This window comes from Diceros bicornis, chromosome 26, assembly GCF_020826845.1.
Source record: "Diceros bicornis minor isolate mBicDic1 chromosome 26, mDicBic1.mat.cur, whole genome shotgun sequence".
NCBI lineage: Eukaryota > Metazoa > Chordata > Mammalia > Perissodactyla > Rhinocerotidae > Diceros > Diceros bicornis.
In genome coordinates this window covers 9437390-9453149 of record NC_080765.1, presented here as the reverse complement: position 1 = coordinate 9453149, position 15760 = coordinate 9437390, and the positions used below count along the sequence as shown (strand labels likewise).

Genomic DNA, 15760 nt, shown 5'->3' with positions numbered 1-15760 from the left:
TACAGTGGATCAAATAATGACAAAACACAGAAGAACACAAAGAAGTAATGAAATAATTATCTCTCTAATGTAAATTTTTTTTTTTAAATAATTTTATTTATTTATTTTTTTTCCCCCAAAGCCCCAGTAGACAGCTGTATGTCATCGTTGCACATCCTTCTAGTTGCTGTATGTGGGACGCGGCCTCAGCATGGCTGGAGAAGCGGTGCGTCAGTGTGTGCCTGGGATCCGAACCAGGGCCGCCAGCAGCGGAGCGCGTGCACTTAACCCCTAAGCCATGGGGCCGGCCCAATATAAATGTTTTAAATCATTTTTTCTTTTAGAAATCAGGTAACCATAAAAAGTTGGGAGAAATAAGGTAAGCATCAAAAGTGGAGAAGCTGGGGGTCAAAAGATACACTTAAAGCTGATAAATCAACTGACATATCTAACGACAGCATTTGAAAGTATAAAAGTAACTACTACAAGAACTAAAAAGAACAAAACTAAGGATAAAAACCTTTAAATTATCAGCAAGAACACACTCTCCCAAAATAAATAAAAACAAAACCTCAAAGATGCGGGGAATATAGTGAAAGATTATTTTTAAAAGCAATAAAAATATAAAGCATATTAAACACTATGAGAACTAAAAACAAACTATAATAGTCACATTAATAAATACAAATGAGATCAAGTCACCTATAAAATTTAAAAGTTTCTTCAAATACAACTACTAAGCAAAACCCAACTATATAATCAAAAGTTACTGGAACTCAAGTGCTTCAGAAACCATATGGGTAAAGACACAAAAGTGGACTTCTGATTCTAGTAATGGCATGCTAGATCATTCAGATCAACCTTCTATCGTGTAAAAGCAGAAAACCTGGCCCCAATATCAAAGCAAAACCAAAACATCTGGGGCTGGCCCAGTGGCATAGTGGTTGAGTTCGTGCACTCTGCTTCGGTGACCCAGGGTTTGCGGGTGTGGATCCCCGGTGCAGACCTACACACCGCTCATCACGCCATGCTGTGGTGGCGCCACACATACAAAATAGAGGAAGATTGGCAGAGATGTTAGCCCAGGGACAATCTTCCTCAAACAAAGAAAAAAAGAGGAGGACTGGCAACAGATGTTAGTTCAGGGCCAATCTTCCTCACCAAAAAAAATTAAAATTAAAAAAATAAATAAATAAAAACATCTACTTGAAGACCTCAGAGATATAGGGGGACAAGATCCAGGAGGAAGGAATCCAGCAAAATGAGTCCCACATTAGGGTACTTTTTCCCTACAGATCCACTTGCCAACTCCAGACCTGGCTGAAGAACGAGAAGATGAATGATACTTCTGATATACTTATTGAGGAGCTAAGGACATAAAAATTGGAATTCAGACTCACCATGGAGAAGAGTTCTGGTAAATCTCAAGCTCTAAGGTGAGTCCCTGAAGGGCTACACCACTGAAAAGTAAGGGTAAACTGGAAATATGCTGGACTTTCCAGGAACTGAATCTTTGTTTGGACAGTTTAAATCCCTGAATCTGAGATCGTTGGTCCTCCTAACCTTCGAGAAAAAAAATGTGGGCCCTCTCTGAAGCACGATAACATCATCTAGAAACTCAAAACTTTCGTATACAATGACGACTACCATTCAATAAAAAACAACTAGGCATGTAAGAAACTGATGCAACATAATAGAAAACCAAACCAAGACAAGTAACAGACAACAGAAATAAACCTACAAAGGTTTCAGATAGTGAAGTTATCAGACGTGGATTCTAAAATAACATGCTTAGCATGTTTAAGGAAATAAAAGACTAGTTTAAGAATTTTAGCAGAACACTAGTAACTGTTCGAAAGAAAGAAAAAGAAAAGAAACAATCCAATGGAAATTCCAGAATGGAAAAATACAATAATTGAGGTTAGGAATCAATGGATGGGTGTAAAGCACTTTGTAAACAGAGATGAAGAGACATTAATGAATTGAAAGACAGGTCAGAAGAAAATAGCCAGAATAAGGCACAAAGACACAAAATGATTGAAAATTAGATAAGAGAATAGAAAACATGAAGAATACAGAGAAAAGGTTTTTATCAACTACGTAACTGGTGTTCCAGAAGATGACGAGAGAAATAAGAAGCAATATTTGAAGACAAAATACAAACATTCAAGAAGGACCGTGGCTTGACTTTAGTTTTGAAGATCTAAGCTGGATGAATTAAGAACCCAAACAATAGAAACTTAGGCATAGCACAGGAAGACTGTAAAAATCAAATACAAAAATAAATTCTTAAAAGCAGCAGTACAGGGGCCGGCCCGGTGGCACAAGCAGTTAAGTGCATGCGCTCCGCTGCGGCGGCCCGGGGTTTGCCTGTTCGGATCCTAGGCGCGCACTGACGCACCGCTTGTCAGACCATGCTGTGGCGGCGTCCCATATAAAGTGGAGGAAGATGGGCACGGATGTTAGCCCACAGCCAGTCTTCCTCAGCAAAAAAAAGAGGAGGATTGGCAGATGTTAGCTCAGGGCCAATATTCCTCACCAAAAAAAAAAAAAAAAAGCAGCAGTACATATTGCTTTCAAATGAAAAAAATAAGACTGGCTGACTTTGAAAATGGAAAAATGGAAGCCAGAAAATACTGGAATTTTCCAGGTGTTAAAAGAAAATAACTGCCAAATACAATTTTATAGTCAAAGAAAACATCAAATTTAATGTAAAGAAAATCATAAAGAGTGTTCTTTAGGTAGAAGAAAAATAATCTCAGTTTTAAGGCCAGAGATGCAGAAAGGAATGAAGAACAACAAAAAAAGGTCAAAATTTGGAGAAGGCGAAGTGAACAGTTGAACAACAAAAAAAGGTCAAAATTTGGAGAAGGCAAAACAAAAGACATATTATAAGGTTTTAAAAAAATGTATACAGAAAAAACATATATTTTTAAAAAACCAGAATTTAAGTTGCAGGGTGAATAAATAGAGTTACAGTGTTTTAAAGTCTTTACATTATTCAGGGAGAGTTTAAAGCACTAATTTTTTTGTGAGGAAGATTAGCCCTGAGCTAAATCTGTTGCCAATCCTCCTCTTTTTGCCGGGGAAGACTGGCCCTGGGCTAACATCCATGCCCATCTTCCTCTACTTCATATGGGGTGCCACCACAGCACAGCTTGATAAGCGGTGCATGGGTCCGTGCCTGGAATCCGAACCTGCGAACCCCGGGCCACTGAAGCGGAGTGTACGAACTTAACCACTACGCCACTGGCTGGCCCCTTAAAGCTCTAACTTATATTAGTGCTGAGGCCTCTATGACATGAGGAAGGCTGAACTTAGCCCTTGAAATAGATCATACGTATTAGACATGACATCAAAAACAACAAGACACAAAGGAAAAAATAGATAAACTGAAGTTCATCCAAGTTTAAGACTTCTGTGGTTCAAAGAACACGATCAAAAAAGTGAAAACACAATCCACAGAACGAGAGAAAATATCCACAAATCAGATATCTGATATGGGTATAGTATACAGAATATATAAAGACTCAATAACAAAAAGACAACCTACTTTAAAAATGGGCAAAGGATTTGCAGATGTTTCCCCAAAGAAGATATACAAACGGCCAATAAGCACATCAAAAAAGGCTTAATATCATTAGCTACAGAGAAATGCAAATCAAAGCCATAATGAGATACCACTTTTATACTCACAAGGATGGCTATATAAAAAAGATAATAACAACTATTGGCGAGAATATGGAGAAACTGGAACCCTCAATACACTGCTGGTAGGAATGTAAAATGGTACAGACGCTAAGAAAAACAGACTGGTAGAATAAAACAGCTACCATATGATCCAGCAATTCCCTTCTTAGGTATATACCGGCTATGGTCTGAATGTTTGTGTCCCCTCCCCTGACACAAATGCATGTTGAAATCCTAACCCCCAAAGGTGACGGTATTAGTAGGGGGAGCCTTCGGGAGATACTTAAGTCATAAGGGTGGAACCCTCATGAATGGGATTAGTGCCTTGGAAGAGGGCCTTCACCAGAACACGACCGTGCTGGTGCCTTTATTTTGAACTTTCCAGTCTCCGGAAGTGTGAGCAATAAATTTCTGCTGTTTATAAGCTACCAAGTCTGTGGTATTTTGTTATACCAGCCTGAATGGACTAAGAGAGTACCCAAGAGAAACAAAAACACATGTCCACACAAACACTTTTACATAAATGTTCATAGCAGCATTACTCATTATTCATAATAGCAAAAAATTGGAAGCAACCTAAATGTCTGTGAATTGATGAATGGATAAACAACATGTGGTTTATCCATACAATGGAATATTATTCAGCAATAAAAAGGAATGAAATATTAATCTGTGCTACATTACAGATGAACTTTGAAAACATTATGCTAAATTAAAGAAGCAGGTCACAAAGGACCACATATTGTACGATCCATTTATATGAAATGTCCAGAATAGGCAAATCTATAGAGACAGAAGGTAGATTAGTGGTTCTTAGGACTGGGTGGGATAGGGGGATCGGAGGATGACGGCTAAGGGGAACAAGGTTTCTTTTTGGGGTAATGGATATGTTCTGAAATTGACTGTGGTGATGGATGCACAACTTTGTGAATATACTAAAGGTTATTGAATTGCATGCTTTAAATGGATGAATTGCAGGGCATGTGAATTATATCTCAATAAAACTGTTTAGAAAAAGGAGTGAAGTACTGATGGTACATGCTACAACATGGATGAACCTTGAAAATACTATGCTAAGTATAAGAAACCAGTTATAAAAGACCACATAGTGTATGATTCCATTTATATGAAATGTCCCTAACAGGCAAATCCATAGAGATACAAAGTAGATGAGTGGTCGCCAAGGATGAGGGGTAGAGAATGCAGAGAAAATGAGGAGTCACTGCTAATGGGCACAGGGTTTCTTCTCGCGGTAATGAAAATGTTCTGAAATTGACCGTGTTGTTGGTTGCAAAACTCTGTGAATACACTAAAAGCCACTGAACTGTACACTTTAAATGGATGAATTATATGTATGTGAATTATATCTCAATAAAAAAAAGGGAGAGAGATCCCACGTAGAAGTCCTAAGACAGCAATGCCTGCCAGCCTCCAGGTACTCCAGTCCCCCAATGTCCCAGCTCCAGTACCATCTGAGAACAGCCACATGAGAGATCTCAAGCCAGAATCATCCAGCTGAGCCCTTCTCAAATTCCTGACCCATAGAAACCACGAGCGATAGTGAAACGACTGCAGTTTTTTTATGTCATTAAGTTTTGGGGTGATATATTACATAGCAATAAGTAACCAGAATAATAATATAAAAGAATGGATAAAGAATGAATAATTCAAGAAGTTAGTACAAGGACCACAAATGAATGCGAAAGAAGTATGTTAAATATGCTAAAGCAGAGGGAAAGAATTAATAAACACAAAAGCAGAAACTAATGAGTAAGTTTGGTAAAGTTTCTTTGGTAAAGGAGGAAGGAAGAGAAGAAGGGAGGAGGGAAGAATGGTTAGCTCAGAAAATTAAGAAAAAAGGGGAAAAAACACAAGTACACAAAAGACAAAAGGAAAATGGAGGAACCACAGATTCAGAGAAGGAGAAAGAACAAAAGGCTACTTTAATTCTGTTAAGTACATTAAAAAACTTTGGAGAAATAAACGATTTTCTAGGAAAATATCAGTGAACAAAACTGATACTGAAAGTGAAAGAACATTTAGATGTACCAACTACCACAGAGGAAGCTGAGACAGTTTTCAAACAACTGTCCTCCACAAAAAGCAATAGCCCAGATGCCTTTAGGATAAATTCTACCAAATCTTTAAGGAACAGGTAACTCCAGTGTTATTTAAAATATTATATGAGAACACAGAAAAGGAAAGAAGACTTCTAAATTCTTTTCATGAAGTCAGAATCATGTTTATAAAAAGTCTGTCAAGGATAGCACAAGCACACATAAATACCTACGGGCCATTCTCACTTATGAAATCTACAGAGAAAACCCTAAATAAATAATCTTAGCAAATGGAATCCAACAGCACATTACCATTACATTACAATACCATTACCAAGTGGAGTCTATCCAGAGACAGAATATTTACCACATCACCAGATCAAAGCAGAAAAATCATATGATAATCTCCATAGATGCAGAAATTGAATTGGATAGAATTCTACCTTCACTAATAATGAAAACTTGAAATAAAGTAGATGATTACTTCCTTAACATAATTTTAAATAATGGTATCTCAAGCAAAAAGCCATCACCACATTTAGTGAAGCAATTTTATGAGCTAACCATTCTTCCCTCCTCCCTTCTTCTCTTCCTTTTACCAAAGAACCTTAACCAACTTACTCATTAGTTCCTGCTTTTGTGTTTATTAATTCTTTTCTTCTGCTTTAAAAATATTACAGTTTATGTCGGTGCTTATTTTTCTTATTCCTATTACCACTATTACTTAAAATTTTTGAGGTATCACTTAATATAATTAGACAAGAGAAAGACTAACTATAAAAACTGGAATGGAAGAAACTAAGTATCATTATTTGCTGACAGATCAGATGCCATCCCTTGAGAAATTAAGAGGGTCAACTGAAAAATGACTACAGACAATAAAAATAAGGTGACTATTAAATTAATATAAAAACCAACAGACTTTCAAATTAAAAAAAAAAGGTTAAAAAGTACAATGAAAGAAAAGATGCCATTTTCAAAAGCAACAGAAAAGATAAATAACCAGGAACAAACTTAACAAAATATGTTTAAGATCTACAGTAAGAAAAATTCAAAATGCTCTGGCTGAGGAATATAAAGGAAGGCTAGACTAAATGGAAAGACAAAACTTGTTTTAGTTAGAAAGCGTCAATATTATAAAAATTGTTCTGTAACTCTAACAATAAGGTTTGTTTTGAATTAAACAAACCATAATTACCAGAATTAGAAAAGCTGATCTTAAAATTTCTATAAAAATATAAGCACAAAAATATCCAGGATGATTCTGAAAAATGTAGAGAAATAAGGGGAGATTTGCACTACCTGATATTAAGATAAATTATAAGGCTGTAGTAGTTACAACAGTGTAGACTAGTAAATGTAGAGTCAGACAGCAATAGTGCATAAGTCAAGTCCAGAAACAGATCAAAACACACGGCTTCTAAGGCTAAGCAGACATCTGGCAGGGTGCAGAGGGCGTGGTTTTCAGAAACACAGAACAAGTGCAAACAAAGCGTACCACCTGTGTAGCACATGGGATGCTCTCAGCTACTGTACCCCAAGGCCCCAGTGCTCACCACTGAGTGGCTGAAGAATCAGAGCACTATCTTGTTGCAATAATGCCTCATCATGATAAATTTAAGAAAACTCACTTCTGTCAAGATGACATCATCATCCAGGTCCTCTTCGTCACGTTGCTGAGGAGCTGGGGTGACCAGCATTGGAACCCCTTCCTCGTCAGAGGAGTCAGATATGGTGATGGGTCCATCTCTGAGACTGATCCAGTCTAAAAGTAGGCAGAGAACACTGTTACTGGGAGGTGGGCATAATCACATTCAGCGCTTTAATTCAACTTTGGCATGACTTTTTAGGTCAAGCCTAAAGCCAAGTTCATGGCTACTGGTTAACTTGTCTCCTCAAGCAGAACATGCATCAAAGCATTAAGAGCCATGTTTCTATGCTGATCTTTGCCAATAATAATGTTTTGGGAATCACTAGAGAAAATCTGACAATTACTATGCTCATGATTATCAACTTAGACTAGGTTGGAGAAATCTGTTGATAAAATCTTGACTGCCAACTTCACAGAACTGAAATCATGGCCTCCCACCTTATCTCTATTCCTCCCAGGGAATGAAACACTGTTTTATCCAAATTGATAGGTCTGAAAAAAATTTCACTCAAAAATAGTAAAATTTTCATGTAATATTTAAAACATTAAAATTTGCTCACTTTAGACAAAAACCTTAAGTATTATTTATGCAAACATATTTCAGTGTTTTAGTCAAACACTCATCTAGCATCTATGACAGCAAACAATTTAACTTTCCTAGTTTCCTTTTAAATATAACTCGAGTTAAAATAACCATCTAGATGTAGTAATTCTGTTCAAGATCCCTAACTCATTTTATTGGTTTGAAGATAGATCACGTTTGATATGAATTACTGGATAACATAAACTGATATCTTTTCCTGTCTGGTTCCGTGGAAATGTTAAAGGTTAAAATGGACAATGAAGAGAAAATGGATTAAGAGTCCTAGTAGAGGGGCCGGCCTGGTGGCGCAAGCAGTTAAGTGCGTGTGCTCCACTGCAGCAGCCCGCGGTTCGCCGGTCCGGATCCCGGGCACGCACCGATGCACTGCTTGTCAAGCCATGCTGTGGCGGCGTCCCATATAAAGTAGAGGAAGATGGGCACGAATGTTAGCCCAGGGCCAGTCTTCCTCAGCAAAAAAGAGTACGATTGGCATTGGATGTTAGCTCAGGGCTGGTTCTCCTCATAAAAAATAAATAAATAAAGCTTTCTTAAAAAAAAAAAAAAAAAAAAGAGTCCTAGTAAAAAGGGTTTAAAAAAACAAAAGAAACAAGGAAAAAAAAAAGAGGCATTATCATTACAAATTTTGAAACTCCTCCATTAAAGCTCTAACACCTTTCTCGAGGTTAATGCCTAGTGTATTTTTATGGTATCCAACAATTTGGAAAGCAATCTAAAACCAATTCTCTCATCTCATTCCTGTAACAGAGCTGTGGCGATGCCAGGCATAGCAGTTTAAAACAGGCAAGTTTGTGGCATCTAAGGTCAGACTGCATCGGTTCAAATCTCAGCTCCACCACATGCCAGCTACATGACACACTGTCATCTAACTTCTCTAAGCTTCTATTTCCTCAACATTAAAAAAGGTTACCAGTGATGCCTAGTTCAAATAATTGCACTAATTTAGAAAACCCACATAAAATGCTTGTTTATTATGGTACTTGACACACAGTGAAGTCGCAAGATTTCAAGTCCAATGCCACCTACGTGGCAGACTGATACATCTAGCAACAAACTGAACAAAGGGCCTGGGAAGTACATCAGAGAGGACTTCGGTTAAAACCGGCAGAAGGAATCCAAACAATTATCACCATTACCTCCAGAAACCCCCACTAAAATGAGAGTAAAGGAACTTAAAAGTATAACCTCTCAAGTACACAAAGAAGAGAAAAGGAGATAATAGCTGGCAAGAGATTTAAACAAAATTCTGGAAAATAGCAGATTAACAGATGGCAAGAGCTCTAGCAGAACGGAGAAGGCTCAAACCCATGGCCTGCAGAGGGAGCAGCCAACCAGAGGTGGCCTAATTCATGTTGCAGAATCCTAGATTTTCTTGAATAAATGGTCTCAATTATTGTATGCCTTTGGTCATTTCCAGTCTTTAAATGGTTGATTTGGACAATTTTGTCTAATTTTATCATTGATTTTGAGGAGAGGATTTGCCAAGCTCTTCACTCAGCCACCCCAGAAGACCCACCCTGTGGAGGTCCATACTAAAGAGACAGGGGCTGAGAGGCACTAGACACCAGGCATGTGGTCAAGGGAAGAAAGGGGCGTCACTGAAAGAGCATAATGAAAAAGACCTCAGCTGCCTTCTGCTGCTGGGCTCCCTGAATGCTGGCAGACAGCCTTAGATTCCATATGCAGGGAATTATAGACTCCTTTCTGGAAGAACTGGCCCAAGACAAGGATACTTACAGACAACAACCTTGGGGCACCCAATGAGAAAGTTGGTTTGAAACCTATCACCTTACAGTGAAGCCCACTTGTTGACAAGATATTCCCCAACAAACCAAATATATAAACATACTAGCTTTTAAAAATATACTTTAAAAAATTAAAGTATAACAGAGCCAAGTCTGTGAATTAAGTGTGTAACTCCATGAATTAGTACAAAAGGCCCATACCTGTGTGACCATCACAAGGTCAGTAAATACATTTCTAGAACATTAGTAGCCTCCTAACTCCAGAGATTAGTTTTGCTTGTTTTTGACTATATATTCTTTTGTTTCTGGCTTTCTTACACATAACAAGTCTGAGATGTATCCATGTTGCTGCATGCTGCAGTAGTTCTCTTTGTTGTATGTAATCCACTATATCACAAGTTATTTATTCTTCTGTTGATGGACATTTGGGTTGGTTCCAGTCTTAGCTATTTTGGATAATGCTGTTATGAACATTCTTGTGCACGTCTCTTGGTATACACATTTCAGTTGGGTACATTCTGGGAGCAGAAGTGCTGAGTTACAGGGAAAGCATATGTTCAATTTTCATAGACAATGTCAAACAATTTTCCAAATTGTACCAATTAACACTCCCACCAGCAGTGTAGGATAGTCCTGTTACTTCACGTCCTTATTAGAACACAGCCACGCTCATTCATTTATATATATTATCTATCTATTATCTACATATTAGCTATAGCTGCTTTCAAGCTACAATGGTACAGCTGAGTAGTTACAACAGAGACCACAGGACCTGCAAGACTAAAATAGTGACTATCTGGCTCTTTAAGTTTGTTAAGTCCTGGTTTAGATTATTAACTTTCCAGCTTTACTTCTTATCCAACATATGCATTTTAGGCTGTAAGTTTTCTTCAAAACATGTCATTAGATGTATCTCGTAAGCTTTAATAAATTTATTTTCATTATCATGCAATTCAAAATATTTTCTAATTTTCATTGTGATTTCTTCTTTGAACCATGGGTTGTTCTGAAGCATGTTCCTATTTTCCACACATATAGGGATTTTCTAATTATAGTTCTATAATTGATTTATGGCTTAATTCCAATGTGGTTAAAGAAGATAATCTATATATTTCAATCCTCTGAAACTTGAGACTTGTTTTGTGGTTCAAAATATGGTCAATTTTGGTAAACACATTGGGTGCAGTATTCCATATATGTCTATTATGTCAAGTTTGTTGATTTGCATTCTTCTAATGTTCTCTATTCATACAAATGTTTATATGTATTTGCTCTCTCTCAGTTATTGAAAGAAACATGTCAAAATCTCCCATTATGAGTGTAGATTTATCCATTTCTCCTTTTAGTTCTATCATTTTTTGCTTTATATATTTTGACACCATGTTACTAAGTGTACAGAGATTAGAATTGTTTTATCTTTCCAGTGCACTGTCCCTTTTGTAATTATGAAATCTTTATTAATACCTCTGCTTGGAGTGTCTACTTTATCTGATAATATATGGACATGTAGTTCTTTTTCTGGGCTACTACTTGAATAGTATATCTTTTTTCATTCCTGTACTTTTAATGTTTCTTTATTTTACCTTCATTTTTAAGCCTCTTTTCACTGGGTATAGAATTCTAGGTGAATACTAGTCAGTAATTTTAAAGCATTGAATTACTGATATATACAACATGGATGAATCTCAAAAAAATTATATTGGGCAGAAGAATTCAGGCACAAAGGTAAATACTGTATGGTTCCATTTATACGAAACCGTATAGTAACAAAAAGCAGATCAGTGGTTTCCTTACACCAGGAGTGGAGTGAGGATTGACTGCAAGGGGGCATAAAGGAATCTTTCTGGGGTGATAGAAATGTTCTATATCGTGACTGAGGTGGTGGTTATACGTGTGTATTCATTTTTCAAAACTCACTGAACTTAAAATGTGTGCATTTATTATATGCAAATTATACCTCAATAAAGATAATTTAAACTTTTTAAATCTACGGGAGTTGGCATAATAAAAATTAATACTGTACACCTAATTAAAAAAAAAAACTCTGTATGCCTGAAAAAAATCCTCATAATGGGTACAGAATATACCAAACTTGTCTAACAGAAAAATATACCTCCCAAGTCAATAATTTCCCCAAAGGAATTAGTTGTTCTTAAAGAAACTCTGTTAAGTACATTTAAGACCCAATTAAAAAACAATGAGCACAACATTAATTTGATATACATGCTCAGAAAATTTGAAAACGATCATATATATGAATTACAGCTAAGACTTAAAACTTTATGAATCACAATAAATTATGGCTACAATTACTACCAACTCAGAATACACTATTAATAAAATTCTAAAATATCAGTATTTCCTTGGTACTCATAACTTGAATAGCTTAAGCAATTTTATCTATTTTTCTCAATTTATTTGCTTAATAAAATTTGCTCAATTTTATTTAATTTAATTAATTAATTTATTTTTTGTGAGGAAGATTCGCCCTGAGCTAACATCTGCCAATCCTCCTCTTTTTGCTGAGGAAGACTGGCCCTGGGCTAACATCCATGCCCATCTTCCTCTACTTTATATGGGACGCCGCCACAGCATGGCTTGACAAGCAGTGCGTCAGTGCACGCCCGGGATCCGAACCTGCGAACCCTGGGCCACCGCAGTGGAGTGCGTGCACTTAACCGCTTGTGCCACCGGGCCGACCCCAATTTGCTCAATTCTAAATGCTCTGAAAGCCCAATATATATAATTTACCCTCTGCTAGAGAAAAAAAAATCATCTTCATAAGCACAAAATATTATCAATGGAAAAAAACTGGTACAACCTCTTCCATGGAATTTATACTTGCAAAAAATTATTTTTTCCTCTTCATCAGCATGATTTTTTTTTTCTTTAAGCCCAGCTATAAATGTAAATTAGGATTTGACAGGAAATTTCATATGCATTTAGGGATATTACAGAAATGTAGGTTCCCTTCCCTTTATGAATCAATGAATTCCCCCAAATTTTAAACGCTAAACAAAATGAAAATTCCCTGTAAGGCTAAACCAGAATCGTCTGGCAAAAAAGAAATTAAGCATCATATGAGGGGGTAAAAATGTTTTAGCAGCACCTTTAGTACTTTTAGATCACACAGGTCCAGAGAAACAAGTGCTCCTTTGCAGTCACTATTCCTTCAAAAACAGAGAACTGCCACATACTCCCTCCTCTTAAGATTCCAGGCTTCTTCTTTTTTTTTTTTTGTGAGGAAGATCAGCCCTGTGCTAACATCTGCCAATCCTCCTCTTTTTTTTTGCTGAGGAAGACTGGCCCTGGGCTAACATCCATGCCCATCGTCCTCCACTTTGTAAAGACCCCAGCTCTTAAGATCAACTATCCCCATACTCCCACCTCTTAAGATCCAGTGACTGCACATGCACAGCTCTTTTCAGCTTGTTAATTAGCAGCTTACTAATCTACTTGTGATAGAAGATTCTTAAACTTCATTGATGTCAGCAGGTATCACCATTTGACACAAAATTCTTGTCTAATGAGTCCATTTACACTTGATGTTCTGAGGTCTAAAAATGAAATGTCTCTGGGTTCTACATGGTGCAAAATAGGTTCATTTCAAAAAAGACAGAACTGTAATACTAAGAGAAAAAACAATGATGAGAGGGAGAAAGCGAGAACAAACACTTACCTTGTCCCCGGTGGCAGTGAAAGTTGTTCAAGTGAATTACCTCTTCATTGTTGTTTCCCTCTGCCATTTTCAAATGCAGACAAAAACATATGCACTTGCTAATATCTAAACATGGCGACTATCCATGGGGTCTGAAAAGAAAAGAAAAAAAAAACATTAAGAATAAGGGAGTATCAAAACCTTTCCCCCACATCTGATCAAGGTAGCATTCTAAGCTTATGGTGAAAACACCACTAAAAACAAAAATAAAAGAATGCATAACTAAAAAGCTAATCGAGGATAAAAACATGGAATAATAAAAAAATAACCAGTTACCACCAAGGAACATATAAAAGAGGATAAAGGATCAAAGAACAGATGGACACATAAAAAACAAGTACGCTTAAAAACTCAATTACAACAACCTACAGGAGAAAATATTTGTAAATCATATACCTGATAAGCAGTTAAAATCCAGAATATATAAAGAACTCATACGAATCAATAGCAAAAAATAAAAATAATAATAATCCAAATAAAAAATGGGCAAAGGACCTAAACAGACTTTTTTCCAAATAAGATATTCAAATGGCTAACAGGTACATGAAAAAGTGCTCAACATCACTAATCATCAGGGAAATGCAAATCAAAACCATGAGATATCACCTCACACCTGTTAGAAAGGCTATCATCAGAAAGATGAGAGAACAAATGGTGGCAAGGATGTGGAGAAAAGGGAACCCTTGTGCACTGGTGGTGGGACTGTAAATTGGTGCAGCCACTATGGAAAACAGTACGGAGGGTTCTCAAAAAATTAAAAATAGAACCACCATATGATCCAGCAATTCCACCTCTGGGTATACATCCAAAGGAAATGAAATCACTATGCTGAAGAGATAGCTGCACCCGCATGTTCACTGCAGCATTATGTACAATAGCCAAGACACAGAAATAACCTAAGTGTCCATCAAGATGAATGGATAAAGAAAATGGAATACTGAAGAAGGAAATCCTGTCATTTGTGACAACATGGATGGACCTTGAAGGCATTGCACTATGTGCAACAATTCAGACAGAGAAAGACAAATACTTACATGTGGAATCTAGAAAAACAAAAACAAAACTCATAGAAAATGAGATCAGATTTGTGGTTACCAGAGGTGGAGGGGGTGGGGGAATTGAATGAAGGTGGTCAAAAGGTACAAACTTCCAGTTATAAGATAAGTAAGTACTGGAAATGTAATCTACAACATAAAGACTATAGTTAACACTGCTGTATGGTATATTTGAAAGTTGCTAAGAGAGTAAATTCTAAAAGTTCTCATCTCAAGGAAAAAACCAGTTTTTCTTTTTTACTTTTGTATCTATATGAGATGATGGATATTAACTAAACTTGTGATAATCATTTCACAATAAATATAAGTCATTATGCTGTACAACTTTAAAAAAACTCAATTATATCAGAAATTATATTACACAGACAACTCCAATTAAAAGACAAAGATTATCAGAATGGATAAAACCAAACTAAGTGTTGTTTTACAAGACAAAAACTCTAAGTACAAGAAAACTGAAAGGTTTAAAGCAAAAGGATGGAAAGCAATACATCGAACATTAACAACCCATCTCATAAGTTCTTAATTTCAGATACTGTATTTTTCTGTTATAAAATGTTCCTCTGATTTTTTAAAAATAAATTCCAATTCTCTTTTCAACTATTTTATCTTTTCCTTTTTTTTTTTTTTTTTTTGGTACAAGAAAACCCATAAAAAATTGTATGAATAAGGGCTGGCCCGGTGGCATAGTGGTTACATTCTCGTGCTCCACTTTGGCGGCCTGGGATTCGCAGGTTCGGATTCTGGGTGTAGACCTACGCACCACTTGTCAAGTCTTGCTGTGGTGGCATCCCATATACAAAACAGAGCACCATGGGCACAGATGTTAGCCCAGGGCCAATCTTCCTCAGCAAAAAGAGGAAGACTAGCAACAGATGTTAGCTCACGGCCAATCTTCCTCACCAAAAAAAAAATTGTATGGGTATATTAGTGTTAGACAAAACAGACATTATAAGAAGTACTGTTAATCCAAAGAAGCTTATGCACCCCTATGTTCATCGCAGCATTATTCACTATAGCCAAGACATGGAAGCATCCCAAATTTCCCTTGACTGATGACCGCATAAAGAAGATGTGGTATATATATACCATGGAATACCACTCAGCCATAAAAAAAAGACAAAATCGTCTCATTTGCAACAACATGGATGGACCTGGAGGGTATTATGTTAAGCGAAATAAGCCACAAAGAGAAAGACAAACACTGCATGAGTTCACTCATATGTGGAAGATAAACCAACACACGGACAGATAGAACTGTTGG

The 15760-nt window shown here is 36.7% G+C and overlaps 1 protein-coding gene across 3 annotated transcripts in view; it reads right to left on the bottom strand.

The window, feature by feature from the left end:
- Positions 1-15760, bottom strand: part of RNF216 (ring finger protein 216) — a 168293-nt gene that overhangs the window by 138085 nt on the left and 14448 nt on the right. For 2 of the 3 annotated variants that reach the window (XM_058569334.1, XM_058569336.1), the window contains exons 2-3: positions 13403-13533; positions 7358-7491 (exon numbers count right to left, since the gene is read on the bottom strand). In XM_058569334.1, the coding sequence (XP_058425317.1) occupies positions 7358-7491; positions 13403-13469 (201 nt within the window). In that variant the 5' untranslated portion in view covers positions 13470-13533. Of the gene's footprint in view, positions 1-7357; positions 7492-10041; positions 10257-13402; positions 13534-15760 lie in introns of those variants that run through there. The other variant, XM_058569335.1, reaches the window with a different exon arrangement.